Raw genomic sequence first — 27,535 nt, forward strand, 5'->3', positions numbered from 1 at the left:
AAAGAACCAAGATGCCCTTCAATGGATGAATGGATAAGGAAGATGTGGTCCATATACACTATGGAGTATTATGCCTCCATCAGAGAGGATGAATACCCAACTTTTGTAGCAACATGGACGGGACTGGAAGAGATTACGCTGAGTGAAATAAGTCAAGCAGAGAAAGTCAATTATCATATGGATTCACTTATTTGTGGAGCATAACAAATAGCATGGAGGACATGGGGAGTTAGAGAGGAGAAGGGAGTTGGGGGAAATTGGAAGGGGAGGTGAACCATGAGAGACTATGGACTCTGAAAAACAAACTGAGGGTTTTGAAGGGGCGGGGGGGTGGGAGGTTGGGGTACCAGGTGGTGGGTATTATAGAGGGCACAGATTGCATGGAGCACTGGGTGTGGTGCAATAATAATGAATACTGTTATGCTGAAAATAAATTTAAAAAAATAAAGTGTTTTTATCAAACACACACACACACAACATTTGACTGGGTCTGAAATAACTGATGGATATACAGTACAATAAAAATAAAACTACTTTGATGTTCTCTTAGAAACTGACAATGTCTTTACGTTATTTTATAGTATTTAAAACAAACTTTCAGGGAGCAGCTGGATGGCTCAGTCAGTTGGACTGTTGGTTTCCGCTCAGGTCATGATCTCATGGTCCTGAGATCAAGCTCCACATCCAGCCTTGTGCTATGTATGTGTGGAGGGTGCCTAAGACTTTCTTTCCCTCTCCCTCAGCCCCTCCTTGCCACTCTCTCTCCCTTAAATAAGTAACTCTTTAAAAAGGTAAAATAAACTTGCAGAAGAAAAACCTGAGAAAAAGAATTTTTTCTTAAACCTTTTTTCAACATACTCAAATGCAGTCCTACCTCTATACTCAAAAACTGCAAATGAGCTTCATAAAAATGACTGCATTTTTAAATCACTTTAACTACTTTGAAGAAGTAATTAAAATAGTTTGGTTGACATTATTCACGTGACATTACTTAAGTCACTCTCCCACAAACATCGAAAATGAAGCTTTTCCTATTATCTCTGTTTAATGGAAAGATATCTCGACATTTAAGACCATATCTTAACAAACTACTCTTCTCTTTGTATATAAAGCGTCCTAACAAAGGGCAACCAAAAATCAAATATATAAATAAACTAAAAGAATTACAAAACTTCTAGAAGACAATATGGAAGAAAATCTTTGCAACCTTAGTGTAGGAAAAGATTTCTCAGATAAAACATGAAATAAAAGGAAATATTGATAAATAGTGCTACTTCATAAAGGTAAATGTCTGCTCTTTGAAAGATGTCATTGAGAAAATAAAAACACCAGGGGACGCCTGGGTGGCTCAGTCACTAAGTGTCCTGACTCAATTTTGGCTCACAGCATGATCTCGGGGGTCCTGAAATCGAGCCCCATGTCGGATTGCATGCGAGGTGTGGAGCCTGGTTAAAAGTCTCTCTTTCCCTCTTCTCCTCCCCTAGCTCTCTCTTCCTCTGAAAAGAAAAAAAAGGGCGCCTGGGTGGCTCAGTGGGTTAAGCAGCTGCCTTCGGCTCAGGTCATGATCTCAGGGTCCTGGAATTGAGTCCCGCATCGGGCTCTCTGCTCGGCGGGGAGCCTGCTTACTCCTCTCTCTCTCTCTCTCTGCCTGCCTCTCTGCCTACTTGTGATCTCTCTCTCTGTCAAATAAATAAATAAAATCTTAAATAAATAAATAAATAAATAAATAAATAAAAAGGGAAAAAAAGGAAGAAAAAAAAACTAGCCACAAAATATATTTTCATTACATATATCTAATAAAGAACTTCTATCCAGAATATATAAGTAAATCTTACAACTCAGTAATAAAACAAACACCTAATATTTTTACAACTGGGCAAAAGATTACAAGACACTTTACAAAAGAATGTTGTAAATGATCAAGAAGTACATGAAAAGACAATCAATATCATTATCATTAAAATAAAAATGAAAATCACAATGCAATCCCCTACACACCAATTAAAATAGATAAAATCAAAAAGACTAACAATGTCATATGTAAGTGAGGATATAGAGGAATTGAAACCCTCATGCACTGCTGGTAGAAATATAAAATAACACAATCACTTTAGAAAACTGTTTGGCAATTTCTTAAAAAGTTAAACATACATCTACATCAAATGACCCAGACATTCTAATCCTAGTTATTGACTGAAGAAAAATAAAAATATATGTGCAAAGACATACATAAAGATTAATGTCCACAGCAACTTTATTTATAATGACCAAAAAGTGCAGATACCCCAAATGTCAACCATCAAGTAAAGGGATAAATACGTAGTATATCCATTCAATAACTACTATTCAGCCATAAAAATGAATGAATTACTAATAAATACAATGAGGATGATTTCAAAACCTGTGTGAAAGCAGAAAACAAAACAAAACAAAAAACAGGAAGTCCATATATACAAATTTCTTTCACATAAAGTCTATAATATGCAAAAATGTGTATGGAAACATGAAAGACCCTGAATAGCCAAAGCAGTCTTAGGAAAAATAACAGAATTGGAGGCATCATACTTCCTGACTTCAAATTATACCACAAAACTGTAGTGATTAAAAACAGTATGGTACTGGTATAAAGACAGACCTATAGACTGATGGAATAGAACAGGGAACCTAATTAAACTCCTGCATATACCGTCAACTAATATTCAATAAGGGAACCCAGAACACTGAACGGGAAATGTCAGTCTCTTCAACAAATGATGTTCATGCAGAACAATAAACCTGGACCCCATCTTACACTATTCACAAAAATTAACTCAAAACAGATTAAAGACTTAAACATAAGACCCAATGCCATAAAACTCCAGAAAAAAATATAGGGGAAAAACTACTCAACACTGATCTTGCCAATGATTTTTTGGATATGACACCAAAAGCACAAACAACCAAAGCAAATATCAACAAATGAAACAACATCAAACTTAAAAGCTTCTACCCAAATAAACAAATGAAATGAAATGAAATGGCAATCTACAGAATGAGAAAGAAATTGTGAAAACCATACATTATATCAGGGACTAATATCCAAAATATATAAGGAACTCATACAATTCAGTAACAAAAAAACAAGTCAATTTAAAAATGGCCCTAGGATCTCAAAAGACATTTTTCTAAAGACATCAAAATGGCCAATGGGTATATTAAAAGATACTTAACATCACTAATCATCAGGGAAATATAAATCTAAACCACAATGAGATATCACATCACACCTGTTAAAATGGTTATCACCAAGGCAACAAGAGGTAAGTACTGGCATGGATGTGATGAAAGGGGAACTCCTACACTGCTGGTGGGAATGTAAATTGGTTCAACCACTGGAAAACATGGAGGTTCCTCAAAAAATTAAAAATACATCTACCATATGATCTAAAAATTCCACTCTGGATATGTACCCAAAGGAAATGAAAATAGAATATTGAGATATATGCTTTTCCATGTTTATTGCAGCATTACTGACAATAGCCAAGATATGGAAACAACCTAATCACCCATCAATGGATGAAGGAATATGTAAGATGTGGGAGGAGGGTGCATGTAATGGAACTTTAGTCAGAAGGAAGAACATTCTGCCATTTACAACAACACAGATGAACCTTGACATATTATGCTAAATAAGGGAGATACATCAGACAGCAAAAGACAAGTACAGTATGATATTACTTATATGTGAAAATAAAAAAAGACAAACTCATAAAATCAGAAGACTAAAACAGTAGTTACCAGGAAATGGGGGCAGGAAGGAGGTATAAGACAGTTATTTAAATGTAAACAAATTTAAATTAATTAATTAAAACAAATTTGCAATGAGTAGTAAGAGCCAGAGATTTAATGCACAGCATAGTGAATATAAACAATATTGTATTATGCTCATCAAACCTGAGAAGAAACAACTTAATTATTCCAACCCCTAAAAAAAAAAATTATGTAACATGATAGAGGTGCTAATTATTGCTACAATGGCAACCATATTACAATATATAAATATATCAAATTAACATATTGTACACCTTAAATTTCCACAATGTCATATGTCAAATATATTTCAATTAAAACAACTTCTAAAAAATCCAAATTAATCTATAGTGACAGAATGTAGGAAGTGATTGCCTAATCTGTAACTAAAGTTTGAAGAGAAGCTGAACACAAAGGGTCATAAGATGCAAATGCTCTGAACCTTGGTTGTAGTTTCATGGGTATCTACATCATTAAACTGTACATTTTAAATGAATGCAGCTCATTATATACCTCAATAATGATAACTGTTTTTAAATCCAGTTAATAAAGTGAGGGGCACCGGAGTGGTTCAGTCAGTTAAGCATCTGCCTTCGGCTCAGGTCATAAACTTGGGGTCCTGGGATGGAGTCCCATGTCAGGCTCTCTGCTCAGTGGGAAGTCTGCTTCTACCTCTCCCTTTTCCTCTCTCCCTGCTTGTGCTCTCTCTCATATAAATAAATAAAATAAATTCTTTAAAAAAAAAAAAAAAACAACAACAAACCTAGAAGTTAAAGTGAGATGCTGATGTAAGTCTGCAATAGGCATTAAAAACATATTCCAGGGACACCTGGGTGGCTCAGTTGGTTGGACGACTGCCTTCGGCTCAGGTCATGATCCTGGAGTCCCGGGATGGAGTCCCGCATCGGACTCCCAGCTCCATGGGGAGTCTGCTTCTCTCTCTGACCTTCTCCTCGTTCATGCTCTCTCTCACTGTCTCTCTCTCAAGTAAATAAATAAAATCTTTAAAAAATAAAAAAAATAAAAAAAAAACATATTCCAAAACACTTGTTTTTAACAACTGACTTTATCAAAGATGTAACTTTGGTACATTTTTATTTTTTATACATTTTTAAAGATATACAAATAAAAGTATCATTTTCATGTCATTTCTGTAACACGGTAAGATTTCTTTCCAAAAAAGGTTTTTGCTACTTTAAAAAAAAAAATTTGAAACCAGTATCATAGAGTTATCATCAACTACACCAAATCCCCTATTTTCTACATTCATACTAAATAATCATTAATATTTAGAATAAAAACCTTAGTCAATGAGCAACACCCAATTAACAAGGACATAAAGGAACTACACACAGGAGCAATCTGTGCAAACAAAAATGTGCATGAATCAAAACACCACATATGGCAAAACTATAAATGAATCAGAATGGCTATAACATGGAGTATAATAAGAAAGGAATACCAAATGCAGTTGGGAGGCAGTGAGAAGGACAATATCCTGAAGAAAACTATGTACCATACTAAAGACAGTATATGGGCAATGGAGAGATATTAAAAAATTTTAAGCATGGCAATAAGTTTTAAGTTTTTTTAAAAAAAACACTCCAGGGGCACCTGGCTGGCTCAGTCAGAAGAGCATGCAACTCTTGATCTCAATCAAGGTTGTGGGTTTGAGCCCCATGCTGGGTGTAGAGATTACTTACATACATACATACACACTTACATACATACTAAATAAATGTTTAAAGAATAAATAAATAAATAACTCACTCCAATGGCAGTTCAACTGAAGACACAGAAGAAGCAACAACGAAGGCAAGAAAAACAGTAAGGAAGCCATCCCAGTAATTTAGATGTGAGATAAGGGTCTTGAGTGTCAAGGGACATAATGTTAGCGATAATGAGGGGAGGCAGACTAAAGAGACATTTAAGGCAGAATCTCCAATATGAGGGGTGAATGACCAGCAACATAGAGAGAAAAGACGTACAAGGAGTCTCTGGTTTCGATGTGGTTAAGTAGGCAGTGGCAACATTTACTAGCTCAGGAAGTACAGGAGTTAGTTACATCAGTCTTATAGGCATGGTAATGAGTACAGTTGGTGATGGTGAGTTTAAGGTTCTTCTGGGACTTCAAAGTATTTGGGAAAAAAGTAGCAAAGAGCTTCACAGAGAGGTGGAGAGCTGTCTAGAGCTGCAAATTAAAGAATAATCAACATCTATTGACCTAGGAAAGAAGGCTGTGGTACCGATAAGATCACTAAGAATGGGTATATAAAAATTAAGAGATGAAAATTAATAATGAAATCTGAAGAAAACCAACCTTTCAAGAATAAGTAAGGGGGGAAAACTTATTTATAAAAAAGACCAAGAATAAAAGCCATGGGGTCAAGAAAAAAAAGAGAACATGGAGTCACATACAACAACAACAAAAAAAAAAGTTTCAAGACATGACTGTTCAACTGTTTAAATGTCACAATTAGAAGTGAAAGTCACTATTTGTGTAAGAGTGCACAGGGAGGACTCCAGATTGCAATGTAGTGAATGGGAATAAGTGAATTCAAGTATCCATCTTTCAAAAATTCAGCTGGGAAGCAGAAGGGGAAATATAAAACAAGAAGAAAGGTGTGGGATTTGGGGGGTATCATTTAATATAAGAGGCTTAGATATGTTTCCTATGTTTACAGTCTGAGAAGAAGCTGGTTAAGTCACAGAGGTTGACAATAATTGAATAACAAGGATACAACTGAAATAAGTTTCTAAAGAGATAAAAACAGCTCAACCTTGAACAGGAAAAATACCCCTTAAAAATAAACGACTGTAGGGGCGCCTGGGTAGCTCAGTGGGTTAAGCTGCTGCCTTCGGCTCGGGTCATGATCTCAGGGTCCTGGGATCGAGTCCCACATCGGGCTCTCTGCTCAGCAGGGAGCCTGCTTCCCTCTCTCTCTCTCTCTCTGCCTGCCTCTCCATCTACTTGTGATTTCTCTCTGTCAAATAAATACATAAAATCTTTAAAAATGCAAACTATTTAGAAAAAAAAAAGAAATAAACGACTGTAATCATGAAACTATAAATTCCATTATCTCCATTGCTTCTTAAGGAAAGGGGCCTCAAAAATTACAAAGTTAGCTATAAACAAACATTTTTACACAACATGAATCTAAACCAAACATGTAAATTTTTCTTCTGCTTTATATTTCAGACCAATTTAAGCAACAAATATTCTAAGGTAAAAATGTTTCTCACCTAAACCACTACTGTTTTTCATTCTAACTTTAACTCTAGCAAGATATTTTTATGAATAGAAAATGTAAGAATAATTGCTAATGAAGTGATTAAGCCATGTGATGAAATATAAATTAAGAAAGTACCACAGCTCTTTTAATATTCCTTGTTATACAAATACATAAAGTTTTAGTCTTATTATACTTTAAACCACTAATAGATGACTGGAGTTTTAAACTAAGATATAGCTATAAAAACTTCATGAAAGCAAATCTCTACAGAAAAATTTGGAAGATCATGTATTTGTTGTTTAAAAAAAAAAATCCATTAACTAGAAGTTTAGTATAACAGGTCTTCAATATTATAAAAAAAAAAGAACATTTTTCAGTTTTCCTCAGTTCATTATGAGAATGGGTCCATCTAGTGGCAAGTAAAGCAGAGTTTGTATCTAAAGATTAGCTCACTATTAGCTATTTTGTTTCTCACTATTAACTATTTTAAGTCAACTTCTTATTCAAATTTGAAAATGTATCTAGAAAAATTCATTTTCTAGGTAAGCTAATACAATAAAATAAATTTATATAGCATGTCAAAAAATATTTTTTAAGATGCTATTTATTTATTTGTTTATTTATTTATTTATTTATTTGACAGAGAGAGAGAGAGACAGCCAGAGAGGGAACACAAGAAGGGGGAGTGAGAGAGGGAGAAGCTAGCTCCCCACTGAGCAGGGAGCCCGATGCGGGGCTCAATCCCAGGACCCTGAGATCATGACCTGAGTCAAAGGCAGACACTCAACAACTAAGCCACCCAGCTGCCCTCAACATGTCAAAAAATATTAACACTAATATACATATTAACATTAATATATATATTAAGGGAAAACCACAGTCCTTTAAAAATCAAATCAAATGAAGCAAGAGAGGTGGGCACCTGGCTGGCTTAGTATGTAGGGTATGCAACTCTTGATCTTGGGGTTGTAAGTTCAAGCCCCATGTTCACTACAGTGATTACTTAAAAATAAAATCTTTCCAAAAAAAAAAAAAGAGAGAGAGAGAAGAAACAATCTCCCAGCAAAGGAGAGAAAGATGAGCTATAACAATATTAACATACATCCTGGATATATAAATAAAAACCAGGAAGAGGTGATTTATAAAAGCTTAGTTGAAGCATATCAATAATACTGATGTTGAAACACCCTGGACTAAAGGAACAAAAATAAGAACAGAAAAAGAAAACTAACAATTATTAAGAACTTATTATATGCCAAGTTATCTTATTTTTATTAAAGTTTTTTACCAAAATAACATATGCTACTCATGAAAATACATAGTCACAAATCAGTTACAATATTTATAATTGGAAACACCCAAATTAACTACAGGCATCAGTTATATATCTATTATATAGTCTATCATTTACCAAGAAATCAGCTGTTTCTCTTTTAACATAGATTTTTTTTTAATTTCTCCAGTCCATAAAATTCTTTTTTAAAGATTTTTTCATTATATTTATTTATATTTATATTTATTTATTATTTTATATTTATTATTTATTATTATATTTATTGTTTATTTATTTTTATTTATTTATTTCTTTGACAGAAATCACAAGAAGGCAGAGAGAGAGGGGGAAGCAGGCTCCCCACTGAGCAGAGAGCCCAATGTGGGGCTTGATCCCAGGACCCTGAGACCATGACCTGAGCTGAAAGCAGAGTGTTAACCCACTGAACTATCCAGCCGCCCCCACAAAATTCTTATTCTCAAGACAGTTACTTTGGCACATGCAAACAAATGCACTATAGTTCCATAATCTCTTACTTGTAATTATAATTTTTTTAAAAGCTCTAAAAAGATTAAGGTTCTTGGTAAATAATTTGAGGACAAAACCTGACCTGAACTAATGTGGCATTTATTTATAGTCTATTTTTCCCACTTAGTATATATGAATATTCATATGTTTAACTGCAGAAATGCTAATGTGTTTAATTACGGAATGGTCTCTGACACCTAGGTTATCTCTAAATATTATTTTCTAAATAGAAACCACTAAAAGGAACCAATCTCCTTAGAGATATAACTGATTCCCAGGTCTGGAAAACATCATGTGCCAGAAAACAAGGAAAGCATCAAAGACTAATGGGTGATATCAAACCAACTTGAAGGGACTCCCATTGCTCCCACTGCTCCAAATTGGAGCACTTTGGACATTAAGAATAAATGTTGACTGCAACTGATTTAAATACGTCAACTATATAAAAATAACTCCAACAATACAACTGGACAATTTATAACAAGGGTCAACTTCTTTTCCTAAACCTGGAAATACTAATCTTTCTAAAACCATGACATCTGTTCCTGAATGTTAAGACTTATTGCCTTCCTCTGAATTCTTCAAATACATTTAGCATCTACCCATACAATGATTTCTCTCAAATGAGAAAACAGCTGTCACCCAAATGAAGGCCACAATGATAGTTTAGGCTGCATATCTTTTACACATCTAAATATATGCATATATGTGTGTACTTGTTACATGTATTCTCGTGAATGTATAAATACCTATACAAATACACATCACAATACTGTATGGCATATATTCCTTTGTTATTGTTCTTCTGTTAAATATAGTTGCATACTCTATAAAAGACCTGCTTTATCAGATATGTAAACTATTCCCAGTTTTTATTACAAGTGAAGCTGTGCTGAAATTCCTTCCACATAAATCTTTATGTCCATCTCTACTTCCTTAAAATGAAGTCTTAGATGTAGTATTCATAAGTCAAAGTATATAAACACTTAGGAAGACCTTGAAAACTATCACCATATTGTCCCTCCAGAGAAGTAGTACCAATTAACACTCTAATTAACAATGTATGAGCGCACCCAATGTATCCAATCCTTGACATTATAATTTTTTAAATCTTTCCAATTTGAAGGGGGAAATAACAACTATATTTTAACTGCATCTCTTATTAACAAATGAAAAATTGTTTTCATGTTTCTTGGTTATTTATATTTTACTTTTTATATATTTCTTATATATTTTTTATAAGTCATTGTATTTCATTATTTTGCCAGTTGGATCATAAAATCTCTTTGTACATGTATTTTTTATGATTTTATTTATTGATAGATTTAAGAGAGAGAAAAAGGGAGCAAGCAGGGGGAGGGAGAGAGAAAAGTAGACTCTTTGCTGAGTGCTGAACCAGACGCATGGCTCGATCTCACAGCCCCAAGATTATGACCTGAGCCGAAATCAAGAGACGCTAACCAATTGAGCCACCCAGGTGCCCCTCTTTGTATATATTTTTAACCAGTCATATGCTTCAAATATTTGTCCAAATTTCAAATAATCCTTTTGCTCTGTTTGTTATGTTTTATAGTACAGAAATTCTTTTTCATTTTCATGAGTTAATCTAGACTCCAAGGAAGCAACAACTTAGAGATCTGAACTTTGAAGTCAGAAACTGGATTGAAAACCTGGCTTAAATCCTTATTAGATGTGTGACCATGGGCAAACTAATTTCTCTGAGACTTAGTTTTCTTATCTGTAAAAAGGGCGATAACACCCCATACTATACAGTTGTTATGAGGATTATATTCATTCATTCCTTCATTCATCGTTTCCCATCATGTCTCCCAGGCAAAGAAAAAGCACTCATTAATAGCAGCAGGAACAATTATCACTGATAGAGAACATATTTTAATTTTTGATAGCAGCTCTCAAATTTAAGTGTGAGTAAAAAGTCACCTAAGATCCTTGTTTAAAAAAAAAGAAAAAAAAAATTGGATTTCTAGGCTTCAACCCCAGAGTTTTTGATTATGTAGGTCCAGGACGAGGCCCTAAAACAAACATTTCTAATAAGCATCCTCAGGTCATTCTGATGCAAGCAGTCCAAGATACTCTTAAAGAAATATTTATGGATTCTGCCTTTGGTAATGTAACTGAAATATCCTAGCTCACTCTAGAATTAAGTAAATACTGACCTATATTTTCTCCTATATGCTTATGGGTCCTTTTAAAAATATTTAATCCTTGGGGCGCCTGGGTGGCTCAGTGGGTTAAAGCCTCTGCCTTCGGCTCGGGTCATGATCCCAGAGTCCTGGGATCGAGCCCCGCATCGGGCTCTCTGCTCGGCGGCGAGCCTGCTTCCCCCTCTCTCTCTGCCTGCCTCTCTGCCTGCTTGTGATCTCTCTCTCTCTGTCAAATAAATAAATAAAATATTAAAAAAAAAATATTTAATCCATCTAAAATACATGTTATTAAATAGTGTACTAATGTTTATTAAATAATCAGAACTTCCTGCTACGATTTGGAAAAAATCTCCTCTATCACCAGAAAACTACTGTACTTTCCATTACTACACTCTATGCTTTAATAACTGGTAAGGACAATCCCCTCATTATTTCTGTTTTTCAAAATTTCCTTACTGATAATATCACCTGTTTCATTTGCCAAACAATTTTTTTCTGTGTTCAATATATGTTAAGTATGTGGAGACAGTAAATTTTACAAATAAAATAAATTAACTTCATAATAACTCTTCCAAAGTCTCACTGGGGTTTTGCTTAGAATTATGCTAAAAATTGAAATTAATTTGGGAATAAATATCTCCCATTTCTTCAAATCTTTTAATATTCAAGTATATTTTCTTCAAAAAGATCTCCTACACTTCTTAATAAACTTTATTCCTTGGTATCCTGTACTTCTGTTACAGAAAAGAAAAGTGGCTTAGAGTGTGAACTTACAAATAAGATTGCTTAGGATATAATCTAAACTCTAACCATTACAAACTGTGTGAATGACGTTGAGCAAGTCACTTAATCTTTCCAAGCTTCAGTTTCTCATTATAAAATGGGGGCAGCGATAAAGTCTATGTAAGAGGATTGTTTTAAGAATGAATGAAATGAGATTAAAAAAAAAAAAAAAAAAAAGGAATGAAATGAGATAATGAATGTAAAATGGTTTACAGAGTGACTAGTACAGAGGAAATGCTCCATAATTTGTTAACCAGTATTATCATTAAGATTAATAAGACTATCCTCTTACTTCCTATTTACTGTTTATTTACAAGAAAGTTGCTGATGTTTTCTTTTTTATCTTTGTTCAAATATATCCCCTGAATTTTCTTACTATTCATAATAGTTTTCCAGTTAATTCTCTGAATAGGGAAAATATTAACTGCTTAAAACGTAAAGAAGAAATCACAAAATAAAAAACTATTCAATAAGCTATGCTAAAACAAATGGTTGGTTATACAGAAAACATTTAAATTAGGTCCTCAATTCAAACCATATGTCAATATAAATATCAGAAAGAACAAAGAATCAAAGCTAAAATTCAAACCTTAAAAATTCTAGACCAGTCCTAGTAGCACTGTTTATAATAGAAAAAAACAAATGGAAAACAAGTGAAATGTCATCTTAAGTAACTGTCAGGTTTTTTCATTTTACCTATTTAGTATATTTATTGTTTATTGCCTGCCTTCCTCCCACATCCCCTCCCCCCTACTTCTAGTCCACACTAAAATATAAGCTCCAGGAGAGCAGAGATTTTTTTTCCATTTTCTCCACTGATGTGTTCCAAGAGCCTGCACCTTGCAAGGAGCAGCAATCAATAAATATCTCCTGAAACTGTTGTCCATCAACAGGAGAATGGATAAACTAGAGGGTATTCGTGATGGAACACTATAATAGCAAAAAATGAACCACAGTTACATACATCATCATGGGTCTCTCTCAGAAATATAATCCTGAGTGAAAATAGTTTTATAATATGTAAGGTATAAAATGCAAAATTATTTAAAAAAAAAAATGAAGTGTTTAAGGTAAAGTTTCCCAGTGGTATACATAAAGAGGGGCAATTAGGGCTTTATCTTGAAAAATATAAAAATTACAAAAATACATTTCATTGTTCACAAAAGTTTAGGTCTATTGCTCTAATTAATCACTTTTCTTAGGCACCTGGGTGGCTCAGTGGGTTAAAGACTCTGCCTTCAGCTCAGGTCATGATCCCAGGGTCCTGGGATCGAGTCCCACATCAGGCTCTCTGCTCAAGCAGGGAGCCTGCTTCCTCCTCTCTCTCTGCCTGCCTCTCTGCCTACTTGTGGTCTCTGTCTGTCAAATAAATAAATAAATAAATCTTTTTTTTTTTAAATCACTTTTCTTAGTGATTATTTTTTTTTAAGATTTTATTTATTTATTTGACAGAGAGAAATCACAAGTAGATGGAGAGGCAGGCAGAGAGAGAGAGAGGGAATCAGGCTCCCTGCTGAGCAGAGAGCCGGATGCGGGACTCAATCCCAGGACTCTGAGATCACAACCCGAGCCGAAGGCAGCGGCTTAACCCACTGAGCCACCCAGGCGCCCAGTGATTACTTTAAAAAGAAAAAAAAGAACTTTCTATCACCTCACCTGCTAAAAAGAAAATGGAAACCCAAACACAAAATAAAATATTTAAACAGTGGTAAAGTAAAGCCAGACATACCTATAAGTTCAGGTGGGTTTCTTTCATTAAACCGCTCACAGAGACGAATGAATGTCTCAGTATTCTCAGTTGTAGGGCACTCGCCGTGTCTAGTAATATGGAAACATTTTTTTAAGAAGAAATTGCAAATTTCAGCAAAATGTTTCAATATTAAAGAATCTTAATACATGACTTACCCTTTACATTGAAGTTTTATATATTTGATCCCTTCTTTTTCTATGTCATTTCTGTCATAGAACCTCGAAGTATTTGTCAAATCTACTAACAAGCCCATTTTAACCTTAAAAAAAAAAAGAGAAAGAAGAAAAAGAGAAAAAAGCAGATTTACTAGTAACTGAATTTGTTCCAAAACAAACTGATTAAATGGCAATACTCCAGTTCATCCACTTACACTGAGGGAGATTTTATGTTCACTCAACTAATGAACTACTGATAACAAAAGCATCACTTACTCAAGTCTTATTCAAGGTACTAGAACTTAGAAGGCACTAAATGAAATAAATTAAACCTCAAACCGATGAGAGAACTAGAACATAAGCAAAACGTAGTCCACTTCAACATCACAGAAGTCTACCTATAAATGCAGACATGGATGCAGTTTTCTAAGTCTGTCCCCCCCAACCTATAATTCATTAGACAAGAGGATACAGCAAGAGTAGCATGTATGTGAAATACACCCCAACCCCCAAGCACACATCAACCAGTATTCCAAGCAGCTATCACTGTATCACATACTAGGCAGTTAAATTCTAACGTGAGTATTATATAAGGCAAAAAGGATGTACAGTCAAAATTTTCTTATAAATCCCTTAAATCATCAGTAAAGAACAGTACATAAGGCCATAACTGTGCATCTCATTGAAGATTTAATCCCATCTCTCAGTCAGTTTTTCTTCCTGCATTGGAAAAAAAATCATTATTTCTTCTGTTGGGCATTAACTAATGTAGTTGGCTTGTGATCAGGGACCAAGTAGCTTAAAAAATCTTTAACAACTAGAATCACATTCAGACTAATAAGAGAGTCTCACTAAGATACGCACACTGGAACTGAGCCACGTAAAAGAAGTTAACTCACACATCCTCTGCCTCAGTCTGAAGCACATATTCTCTGGGAAGAATGACAAGGGAAACAATCTGCAATTTTAAAATTGTTATTTGTCTCTCTTTTATTATCACTTTTATTGAGTACCTAGTGTTGGATGTGCCTGAAGGAGACTGGTTTACATAATGATTTGACTCCACTTTTAGGGGGGAAAAAAAGGCAAAGACATTTATATTTCATGCACAACAAAACTGACAAAGCTAACAAAATTGTTTGTCTCCAAAATATTAACTAGCTACCACATGTGTTCCACTGATTTCTCCAGATTCCTTAGATTAAGTGCGGATGACAGCTAGGTCTACCCATCATGTGAGCTCTTACAGGAAATGTATTTCTTAGCGCATTTTCTACAATCTGCCACCCCTGGGCCTACTTCTCTTCCCACACAGCTTCTGCAGTTATCTTCATTCCTTCAGAGGACATGTATTGTCAAACACAGAGTTAGATCTCATTAATACAGCTTCTCAGAGAGTTAGAATTAGAACCCATGTTGTTTGTATCCGGATCCAAAATAAGATATGGATCAAAAGTGGAGATGGACAAGAATATACGAGTTTTCTAAATACATTGAAACACTTTAGCCAAGGAAATGGAGAAACTGTACTGTATGACTTAATTGCCTGGAGCCCCATATATAAGTATGTATGTATGTGCTTGTGTGTTGTGTGTCTGTATGGATAATGTGATTGTGTGTGAATGTATCTGCATACACATATACACATACATATACTACACATACATATTTATTTTTCATTATAGTCCAACCCATGAAGTAAGGATAATAAGAGTACCTATTTCATGGAGTTATCGTGCGATTCAATAAAGGGATTGCTCTGTGCCAAGCTCTATACTATAAGCTTTATATGCACTAATTTTATTTACAGATGAGGAAATTGAATCAGGAAGAGATTATGTAACTTGCCCAACAGAGCTATAAGTGGCAAAATGGAAATCAAAACCAGGATGTGGCTTCTAAGCCCAAACTCTTACCATACCAACCAGGAAATATTTAATGCTCTATAAACGTTAACTAAGACTTTCAAAGTCATTATTGATAACGAAAATAAAAGTTAAAAGTTTACAAAAAATATAAACAAAGACTCAAAAACTATACCAAGAAAAGGGATGAGTAAATCTCAAATATTTCATATTTCAAATCTCATATATCAAAATATGGTTTTCAAGGTAAAGTAAATCTCATATATCAAAATATAGTTTTCAAAATCTAAGTGACAATTTTTCTATCCCACAATAGAAACCCTTGCACATAATGAGTAGCAATATTGGATTAATGTACTAAAACAGAAGAGTACAAACAGTAACAAGTTGAATTATGTCCCCTAAAAAAATATGTTCTAATCCTAACTCCCAGTACCTGTGAATGTGATATTATTGAGAAATAGGGCTATAGAGTCTTTATAAATATAATCAATGTAAGAGGAGATCACGCTGGATTAGGGAGCCCTTAAAAAACAGAAATTTGGACAGACCCACACAGGAGATGTCAACAAGAGCAATGACCCACAGAGCTACAAGCCAAGGAATGCCAACGATCACTAGCATTAACCAGAAGCTAGCAGAAAAGAGTGAATGGAAAAGATTCTCCCTCCAAGCCTCCAAAAGGAATCCTTTCCTGCACCTTGATTTAGAACTTCCAGTGTCCAGAACTGTGAGAGGATAAATGTCTGTTTTAAGTCACCCAGTTTGTGGTAATTTGTTACAAGAGCCCTAGGAAGCTAATTTAATCAGTATTATGTCAGAATAATATAAAAAATAATGAAGTTTCATTTAGGAAAATAGTTTGGCCTTTTCTTGTAAAATTAGGTATGCACACAGCCATCATACTCTAAATATTTATCCCAGAAAAATGGCAACTGTACATGAATGTTCACATAACTGTGTGCAATACCCCACAACTGCAGATAACTCAAATAACTCAACATAACTCAAATAACTCAGTGGGAGAAGAGTTTAATAAAATCTGATACATCTAAACAAGTGAATAATATTCAACAATTAAAAGGAACAAACTTTTTGTTGAAACATACAATTTGGATGGACCTCAAGGGCATTATGGTTAGTGAAAAAAGCCAATCCCAAAAGGCCACATACTGTTTTATTCCATTTATATAACATTCTCGACAAAGCTACAGAGATGGAAAACAGATTAGCAGGTGCCAGTGTACAGGAATGGGGGCTGGGGTAAAATCTGACTATAAGGGGGTAGCATGAGAGAGTTCCTTTGTGGAGATGAAAAAGTTCTGTAACTAATACCACAAATCTGTACATTGGATCAAACTGCAGAGAACTATACACACATACACACAAATGAATATAAAAACTGGTAAAAACTAAACAAGGTCTGTAATCAATTCAAAAGTACTGTACAAATGTCATTTTCCTGCTTTGATATTGTACTACAATTATATAAGATGTTACCATTGGGAACACCATTAGGAAAAGCTGGGAGGCGGGTTCACAGAATTCTATGCAAAATTTTTGCAACTTCCTTTTGGTCAATAAATTATTTCAAAATAAGAAGTTTTTTTTTAAAGCCACCTGAAGAACAAGAAAGGGATAAAAACATACTAAAACAATATCCAAAATGTTTTGTTTCTTACCTTCAGACTCTTTAGATAATTTGAGAGCATACTGGGATGGAACCGATTTTCTTCAGCAACTTGACTATCATATCTTGGTCCTAACATTGTCTTCAGAGGTAAGAATCTTCCTAAACAACATTAAGATGGGCAACAATTTTCATTAAAGAAAATGTTCCATGTTGAAACTATAATTAGGTATTCTCAAAATCACTTTCTTAAAACATTTTAAATGGAACTGTTCATGAAGAATTCTTAATCTAAACTACACTTTTAAAAGGTACCACCTTAGAATTCTTTTTTTTAATATTTTATTTATTTATTTTACAGAGATCACAAGTAGGCAGAGAGGCAGGCAGAGAGAGTGAGAGGGAAGCAGGCTCTCTGCTGAGCAGAGAGCCCGATGCGGGACTCGATCCCAGGACCCTGAGATCATGACCTGAGCCGAAGGCAGCGGCTTAATCCACTGAGCCACCCAGGTGCCCCCCACCTTAGAATTTTTTAAGGACAATATAAATTCCAGAAATTGACAATCAAATAGAATAGCAAAAGAAAGGAGCTCCTGGGTGGCCCAGTCAGGTGAGCATCCAACTCGGTTTCAGTTCAGGTCATGATATCAGGGGTCATAGGATCGAAACCCATATGGGGCTCCAAGCTCAGCAGGGAGTCTGCTTGAGATTCTTTCCCCCTCCTTCTCTCTCCCCTTCTGCTCCTCCCCAGAGCACAAGTGCACTCTCTCTCCCTCCCTCTAAAATAGAAAAATAAGTATTTAAAAAAAAAAAAAAAAGAATAAAGAATAGCAAAAGAAAAACTACCAGTGAATGGAACTTCCAAAAAAACTCCTTAAGTTGGGGAGCAAGTATGAACAAAATAGGTAAAGTGGATTAAGAGGTACAAACTTCCAGTTACGAAAGAAGTATGTCACAGAGATGAAAAGTACAGCATAGGATAGAGTCAATAATATTGTAATAACATTGTATGGTGACAGATGGTTAACTACATTTATTCTAGTGAGCACTAATTTACAAAACAGTCAAATCACTGCACTGTACACCTGAAACTACGAAAACACTGTATATCAACCATACTTAATTAATAAAAAAATTTTAAGTAAAAATAATTTTAAAATTTTTAAGAAATTGCTGTTTAAAAAAGGACTAAGGTTTTAAACTACTACATTAAAAAGTTATTGCCTTAAAGCTTTTAAAGATATAATACTAGAAAACTGATAATAGAGTGCATTAAATCAGTCCTTAAAATTCCTAATTATACTACCCCACTATGAGGTTGGAACCTTCCCCATCTTACGCACTTTATCCTGCACTCCAGGATAGGGACAATGCTGAGAAGCATGCTAATCAAAATCCCTCTTAAAACCACTACCGGTGATCATAATTTCAAGAAGACCAACTGACCCTTTTGACCCTTTTTTTTCCTGAATCATATCTAAGCACAGGTATATTATACCTTATATAATCAATTTTAAAATCAACTATTTTAACTGACTTATATCTTAAAACACAATAATATCAGTAGGAATAAACAGCTACCTAAAATAACATGAGTGAAACCTTAACATCTGTCCAGAGACTTTAACCTGAATTTCATAAAAAATAATTTTTTTAAGTTTTATGTTTTGGGTGCCTGGGTGGCTCAGTCAGTTAAGCATCTCCCTTCAGCTCAGGTCATGATCCCAGGGACTTGGGATCAAGTCCCACATCAGGCTCCCTGCTCAGTAGGGAGTTGGGAGTCTGCTTCTCCCTCTATCGCTCCCCCTGCTAATGATCTTTCTCTCCCACTCTCCCTCTCCATCTCTCTCTCAGATAAATAAAATCATTAAAAAAATAAAGTTTTACATTTTATGTACCAAACCACCCAAGATCACCAATAACTTCCACATTGCTAAATCAGATAGATAATCTCAGTTCTCAAAGAACTGCCCACTTTTTAATCCAAGTTCACTTTTAATTCAATTTTATTTATAATTCTTAAATCAGTTTTTTACTTGGCTTTTTGGCTACTACAACCCCTTGGTTTTCATCCCATTTCTCTGACCTCTACCTCTCAACCTCCTTTAAGGGCTCCTCCTTATCTCCCTGACCCTTCAATGTTTTGTCCTAGGGCTCTGTCCTTGGACGTCCTATCAATATTCACTCACTCACCTGGTGTCTCATCTCATCATAGAGCTTTAAAAGCCATGAATGTGCTGCTGACTCATAATGTGCACTTCCAGTCCAAACCTCTCCCTGAACTCTAGGCTCAGATATCAAGCTGCCTACGTGACTTAGTCTGTAGTTGATGTCTAACAGATGTCTCAGACCTGATCTCCAAAACTGAACTCTCAACATTCAAGCACTTAAAAGGTGCTCCTTTCATGGTCTTCCTCATCTCAGCAAATTGTAACACTATTTTTTCAGTAGCTCAGGCCAAGCCCTTTGGCATTATCCTTGACCCCTGTCTTTTTCTCATACCCCATTTTCTTTTTTTTTTTTTTTACTTCTGAAATTCTCTTTTTTATTATTTTTTATTAACATATAATGTATTATTTGCCCCAGGGGTACAGGTCTGTGAATCATCAGGCTTACACATTTTACAGCACTCACCATAGCACATTCCCTCCCCAATGTCCACATCACAACCACCCTCTCACACCTCCCCTCCCCCCAGCAACCCTCAGTTTGTTTTGTGAGATTAAGAGTCTCTTATGGTTTGTCTCCCTCCTGATTCCATCTTGTTTCAGTTTTTCCTTCCCTACCTTCCAAACCCTCCACTCTGCCTCTCAAATTCCTCATATCAGGGAGATCATATGATAACTGTCTTTCTCTGATTGACTTATTTCACTCAGCACAATACCCTCTAGTTCCATCCACATCATTGCAAATGGCAAGATTTCATTTCTTTTGATGGCTGCATAGTATTCCATTGAATCTTTACACCACTTCTTCTTTATCCATTCATTTGTTGATGGACATCTAGGTTCTTTCCATAGTTTGGCTATTGTGGACATTGCTGCTATAAACATTCGGGTGCACATGCCCCTTCGGATCACTACATTCGTATCTTTAGGGTAAATACCCAGTAGAGCCATTGCTAGGTCGTAAGGTAGTTCTATTTTCAGCTTTTTGAGGAACCTCCATGCTGTTTTTCAGAGTGGCTGCACCAGCTTGCATTCCCACCAACAGTATAGGAGGGCTCCCCTTTCTCTGCATCCTCTCCAACATCTGTCGTTTCCTGACTTGTTAATTTTAGCCACTCTGACTGGTGTGAGGCAGTATCTCATTGTGGTTTTGATTCATATTTCCCTGATGCTGAGTGATGTTGAGCATTTTTTCATGTGTCTATTGGCCATCAGAAATGTCTGTTCACATTTTGAGCCCATTTCTTGACTGCCTGTGTTCTCCTCAAGGATTTTGATGGATTCCTGTCTCACATTAAGGTCTTTCATCCACTTTGAGTCTATTTTTGTGTTTGGTGTAAGGAAATAGTTCAGTTTCATTCTCACACCCCATTTTCAATCCATCAGCAAATCCTCTCAGATCTATCTTCAAAACATATCATACACTTCTCACCATCTCTACCATCAACTCACATTAATTATTATACTACATTGGCTTATTTAATAAATATTTAAAGAGTACCCATTATGTACTAAGCACTGTTCTAGGTACATGAAATGCATTAGTGAAAAGGAAAAAAAAAAAAAAAAAACAGATAAAAGGGCACCTGGGTGGCTCAGTGGGTTAAAACCTATGCCTTCAGCTCAGGTCATGATCCCAGGGTGCTAGGATCGAGCCCCGAATCGGGCTCTCTCCTCAGCAGGGAGCCTGCTTCCTCCTCTCTCTCTGCCTGCCTCTCTGCCTACTTGTGATCTCTGTCTGTCAAATAAATAAACAAAATCTTTATTAAAAAAAAAAAAAAACCCAGATAAAAATCCCTGTCCTCAGGGGCACCTGGATGGCTCAGTTGGTTAAGCGCCTGCCTTCAGCTCTGGTCATGATCCCAGGATCCTGGGATTGAGCCCCGCATCAGGCTCTCTGCTCAGCAGGGAGCCTTCTTCTCCCTCTCCCTCTCTGCTCATGTGCTATCTCTCATTCTCTCTCTCTCAAATAAAAATAAAATCTTTTGAAAAAAAAATCCCTGCCCTCAAAGAGCTTACACTCTATTGGGGAAAGATAAACCATAAACAAGAAACATAATAATTAAGTAAGTAATACAGATTAGAAGATTCTCCCACTAGACCCTCTCTCCTTCTCACTTTTGTCTCAGAGGCACAATCCTGTTTCCATCAGCTCCTCCAGGCTTCACTTTCCTTATCCAATGTTAAAAAGTCCACAGCTGATCACCACGGTCAGTCCCACTAAATACCCTTAACCTCCCTGATCCTCCATATCACTCAGCCATACTTAACCTAGAAAAAACCAGACCTCAATAAACTCAACCACCTGACTTCTTTGGGCCTAAACCTATACAGCTCAGAGCTCGCAAAGAAAAATTTCACCACAAAGCAGATGGCTGACACCATAAACTATGTCTAAGTCATCTCCCTAGCCCTAAGGACTAACACAAAGTACTCTAACACAAAGACTCTCAAGTATTTGCTGGTAAAATGACTCCAAAGTCACCATCCCTATCACAATACTGTTTCATATTACATTCCTACAGTTAGTTTCAAGTAAGTTCTTCACACATAGTAAGCACAGTAATTTTATGTTGAATAATCTCCCTTTAAGAAATGAGAATTCTTGTTTTTTCAAAGTGTTCCCCTAAAATCTATCACTCATAAGGTGAATAAAATAATTTTTCAAAAATAAAACTTGGCCCTATCTCCAGGAGCTCTCCCTCATTGGAAGTCTGATTTAATCAGAGAAAGTAACTTCATAGTGGAACAGATTATATATATAATTAGTACCATCTTCTTTCTGATTCAGGAAAATTATGAAATCTAATACTACTGAGATGTATCCTAATGTTCACATTGAGAAAATGTAAACAGCCATAACACATTTTCCTAAATACGCCAAATACTAAGGAAATTATACAATAAGCATGGATTACTTCAGTGAGTTTAAGCCTCTGCCTTTGGCTCAGGTCATGATCTCAGGGTCCTGGGATTGATCCCCACATCGGGTTCTCTGCCCAGCAGGGAGCCTGCTTCCCCCTCTCTCTCTGCCTACCTCTCTGCCTACTTGTGATCTCTATCTCTCTGTCAAATAAATTTAAAAATCTTAAAAAAAAAGAAAGAAAGAAAGAAAATAGGAGGTAGAAAGTAGAATGTGAATTACTCCTTATTTTTCACTAAAGTTGCAAGAATATAACTAGTTTTTTTTACTCCACCTACTGTAAAACATTGCGAACCTGCATTTCCAAAATATACAATGCGGTATGAACACTCCTAGGAGAGGCAGAGACAGAACTTTAAGGGAAATTTACAGAAACTTATCAAGAATCATACATTGTGGAGCGCTTAGGTGGCTCAGTGGGTTTTAAAGCCTCTGCCTTCAGCTCAGGTCATGATCTCAAGGTCCTGGGATTGAGCCCCACATCAGGGTCTCTGCTCAGTAGGGAGCCTGCTTCCTCCTCTCTCTCTCTGCCCGCCTCTCCGCCTACTTGCAATCTCTGTCTGTCAAATAAGTAAATAAAATCTTTAAAAAAAAAAAAAAGAATTGTACATTGTGTTCACTGTACTTTCTAATAAGCATCACAACCAAAGCAATACTGATTACTAGTAAAAATCCAGCTCAATTATCAGGAGGCCTAGGGTTCTGTCCATGGATCATAGTTAATCTGATAGATGAGCTTAGTATCTCACCGAACCACAATAATTAAAGAGTCTAATTTTGGGAAGCCAAAATATTCCAATACAATAATAAGGAAAAGCTTAATTCCTGGCCCTTAATTCCCAGCAGACGGAGAAAAAAAGGCACACAACTCTATTTCTGAGAGAGACCTAAAGCTACCTGGAAGTCAGCACCTTACCTGCTGCTATCTACCCCAAGTCAGTGCCACACTTGTTCTATTTAACAATAAGTCAGTGTTCTGATCTTTGTCACTGCCAGCCTGCACATTACATTAGAACTCTGATATTTAAACAATTTTTCTAACTCCAAATTAAAAAATAATCACTTTGGCAAGAACTTTATGATCTTGTTTTTCTCACAAATCAGCGTAGCAGATAATTCTAGTGAAAGAATCCAGGAAACATGCTCCAAGCTAGAAAAGAAACCATACATCTGGGATCCCTGGGTGGCTCAGTTGGTTTAGCGTCTGCCTTCAGCTCAGGTCATGATCCCAGTGTCCTGGGATTGAGTTCCACATCAGACTCCTTGTTCAGCCGGGAACTTGCTGCTCTCCCTACTTGTGTGCCGGCACTCACTCTCTCTCTCTCCCTGACAAATAATAATAAATAAAATCTTTAAAAAAAAAAAAAAAGAAGAAGAAGAAGCCACTGATCTAAATCTAGAGGCTTTTCCATAACTCCATAGAAAAAAGCCACATGTAATAAAGAAAGGATTCACTACAAAGTTAGAGATGGTAAGGGGAGAAAAGTCAAAACGGCCTACAAAGAAAAATGTAAAGAACTGTGACCAATTAATTTGAATAAGTACAATGATTACCAAGAACAACTGCTTTTATTACAAGTGAAAATGCATATAAAAACGGTTAGAGTTGTGGCACCTGGGTGGCTCAGTGGGTTAAGCCTCTGCCTTTGGCTCAAGTCATGATCTCAGGGTCCTGGGATCGAGCACCTGGGATCTGCCTGCCTCTCTGCCTAGTTGTGATTTTTCTCTCTCTGTCAAATAAATAAACTCTTTAAAAAAAAAAAAAAAAGGTTAGAGCAGGAGTGTCTAAATGGCACAGTCACTTAAGCAACCACCTCTTGATTTCAGCTCAGGTCATAACCTCAGGATGGTGAGATTGAGTTCTACACCAAGCTCTGCATTCAGGAGGGAGGCAGAGGCTGCTTGAGATTCTCTGCCCCTCCCCTTGCTTGTATGTACTCTCTCTCTCTCTAATAAATCTTTTTTAAAAAATGGTTAGAGCATGAAGAAAATTTTTTCATTTTTCATTAAAGACATTTCCTCACCCTAAGACTTGCTTAGGTTATCTTTCAGTATTATTTTTAGCCATCATTGATATGGCTCTACTTACTAAGGATTTTATGTAAAATGTGGGGAAAAAAAAAAACCCTGACAAAGCAGGAGAATTAGGAACCTGAATTTTAAAAGGGCTCTTGGGACACCTAGGTGGCTCAGTTAAGCGTCTGCCTTGGTCTCAGGTCATGATCTCCAGGTTCTGGAATCAAGTCCCACACATCGGGCTCCCAGCTCAGCAGGGAGTCTGCTTCTGCCTCTCCCCTAGCTTGTGCTCTGTCTCTGTCTCTCCCTCTCTCTTAAATGAATTTAAAAAAAAAAAAATCTTGACAAACCATAAGAGACTCTTAATGTCACAAAACAAACTGAGAATGGCCGGGGGGAGGCGGGTAAGGAGAGAGTGGTGGGGTTATGAACATTGAGGACAGTATGTGCTATGGTGAGTGCTGTGAAGTGTGTAAACCTGGCGACTCACACAGCTGTACCCCTGGGGCTAATAATACATTATATGTTTATAAAAAAACAAAAAATTAAATTTTTTTAAAAATTAAAAAAAAATCTTTAAAAAAAATAAAAAAGGACTCTTTCAACAATTTCAAATAACTAGTAAGACATACTATAGATATATACATAACATGTAATCATAGTTCACTACAAAACCCTTTAATTTTTGTTGCAAAATACCTTCTAGAATCAGCAGCAAGTTGTAGTTCAAATGTAAATCATTCACTCCTCAAAAACACAGTGTTAAGAAAATGAAAAACCAAGCCACAGACGGGAGAAAAAAAAATTTAAGCATATATCCAACATACGATTTGTATTTACAATATATAAAGAAGTCTAACAATTCAACAATAAGATAAAAACCCAATTAAAAAATCAGTACATGATCTGGACATCTCACAGAAGATATGTGAATTGCCAAGAAGCTCACATACACCACAAACCACAATATGACTAAATACCTATTATCGTGGGTAAAATTAAAAAGACTGACCATACCAAGCCTTGGAGAGGATATGAACTAAACAGAACTCTCAGACATTAATGGTGGGAATGTAAAATGCTATGGCTTTTAAAAAGAGTTTGACATTTTTTTAAAAGGTTAAACATACACCTACCATATGATCCTTTCCTCTCCTAGAAACTGACACAAGAGAAATGAAAGCATATATCCATACAAATTACTGTACAGGAATGTTCATAGCAGGTTAATTTGTAATAGCCAAAAACTGCAAACAACCTAAATGACTATCAGTGAGTGTATGGATAAACAAATGTGCTGCATCCACTAACAATGGACTACTACTGTTTGTATGTGCAATAAAAAGGGATGCACATACAAACATACAAGAACTTGGATAAATCTCAAAATAACAATGCTGAGCAAAAGCATACAGAGACCTTCCCCCCAAAACAAGTGTATGCACTGTATGATTCCATTTTTTTTTTAAGTATAGAAAATGCAAACTAATCTATGACAGAAAGCATGTAAGAGATTGCCTGAGGAGGAAGGGATTACAGGGGGCAGTCGAAACTCTTGAGAGGTGATGGTTGTGTTCACTGTTTTGATTGTAGTGATGGTTTCATGGGTGTTTCACTGGAAGTGTGTCTGTGTATGCGGCATTTCTCACACAGCACTTTAAGGTTTGTTGTGTGTCAAACTCAATGAAGACGCAAAAATTCACAACAAAATCGTTTTTAAAAACCAAACTCCAGTCAGTGTCGATCCATTTCAGCACTGGGAAACTTCCCTCTCCTCTCGAGCCCTCCATCTCAGGACTGACACTTGTCCCTTCCCCATCCGAGAAACCTGGAAGGTTCCTAAACTTCTAAGCTTCAAAGTAATGCCCGCTGTGCTCTTGGGCCCCCAGCTCCCGCTACCCAAACCTCCTGTCTACTTTCGCGTTCGCAATACTTAGTCGTCCTGGAGAGTGACACGTGCCCCCACCCACCGGCCCACCCCTCCAATCACTTTCCCAAACACTCAACCACGAAGCTTCGTCCGACCGAGCACATCTCGGTCCTGAAATACCACTAACAAGCACGGATCCCCACGAAAGCTGCGCCCCTCACACGGCCCACCCACGGGCCCGCGGATATGCAGGGACTCGACCACCACCCCCGTCCGGGTTACCTGCCACCGGCTGGCCGCGCCGCGGACAGTTCAGCCACCGTGGTGGGATCTTGTTATGAGCCATGTCTCGGGGCCGCGCAGAGGCGCCCCCTCCACCAACGTTCGCCGCGCCAACGCCACCGCCTCCTCGCGGTCGGCTCCGTACCGAGGGTCCGAGGCACCCGAATCCCGGCAGGGGTCGAAATCCCAGCAGCTCCTGCCCGGGAAACGTCAGAGGCGGCGCGCCACTTTCATTCAGGATCGACTCCACCACTCTAAGAGAGCCCACAATGCACTGCTACTTCCGCCCCTAAAGGCCCCGCCCCCTTCTTTCCGAGGTCAGAGGGAAAGACGGAGATGCTGGTTCAGAGGGACGGGAGGGAGTTAAAGCCACGGCGAGTGGGAGGGGCGCGTCTTCCATTGCCCCGCCCCACCGAGAACTCCCGCTCGCCCTTAGGACGGCTTCGCGCAAGCGCGGGTGGCCTCGTACCGGTTCCCGCAAATGACACGTATTTTGTATTCTTCCCTAGTCAGCAGATAGACACCCCTGAAGATGTAGAGAAGCCAGTCCTCTTTCCAGGCGTAGACTGATCCGCAGCTTCCACAAAAGCATCTGTTTTAGTGATGAAAGTGTCCTTCCCACCACTGTTAACGATCTAGAGCCTGATCGCCCTTTTTTCTGCCCAGCTTGGCGTCCCGACAGGATCTGAGTTTGAGCTGAAATTTGGGAAGTTTTCCTTGACATGGATCAGGGAAACAAGCTTTAGAGACATTCTAAGGGCGAGAAGTTGGAATGCCAGAAATGACTTTCTTTTGGGGGCGGGGGGGGGGGGTACTTGTAAGGATCCTTGAAGTATCTGAAATTAATCCCAAAATGGTTTTCTAGAGTTTTGTTTGTACATTTCTGGAGCAAATTTTCCGAGTACTGGGGGGCATCAGGGGCTCCGTGTCTCAAAGTTACTAACGTGTATAATTGGCAAAGGCGGGAACACAAAGGGGTGTTCTTTGCCTTACCGAACAAATGGTCTTACCCATCGAGTTAAACAGGAGTGATTGGGAACGTTTTATAAACTCTGTCCTGTAATAAGACTTTCTGTAATTACTAAAGTTTTAAACATAAAACTGG

General features: G+C 36.9%; 1 protein-coding gene across 1 annotated transcript in view; it reads right to left on the minus strand.

The window, feature by feature from the left end:
* Positions 1 to 26,769, minus strand: part of RNGTT (RNA guanylyltransferase and 5'-phosphatase) — a 333,222-nt gene extending 306,453 nt beyond the window's left edge. The window contains exons 1-4 of the mRNA XM_059401043.1: positions 26,431 to 26,769; positions 17,224 to 17,333; positions 13,677 to 13,780; positions 13,501 to 13,589 (exon numbers count right to left, since the gene is read on the minus strand). Of these exons, the coding sequence (XP_059257026.1) occupies positions 13,501 to 13,589; positions 13,677 to 13,780; positions 17,224 to 17,333; positions 26,431 to 26,494 (367 nt within the window). The 5' untranslated portion in view covers positions 26,495 to 26,769. The remainder of the gene's footprint in view (positions 1 to 13,500; positions 13,590 to 13,676; positions 13,781 to 17,223; positions 17,334 to 26,430) is intronic.
* Between the last annotated feature and the right edge of the window lie 766 nt (positions 26,770 to 27,535).

Source organism: Mustela nigripes, chromosome 5 (genome assembly GCF_022355385.1).
Source record: "Mustela nigripes isolate SB6536 chromosome 5, MUSNIG.SB6536, whole genome shotgun sequence".
In the NCBI taxonomy this organism is placed as follows: domain Eukaryota; kingdom Metazoa; phylum Chordata; class Mammalia; order Carnivora; family Mustelidae; genus Mustela; species Mustela nigripes.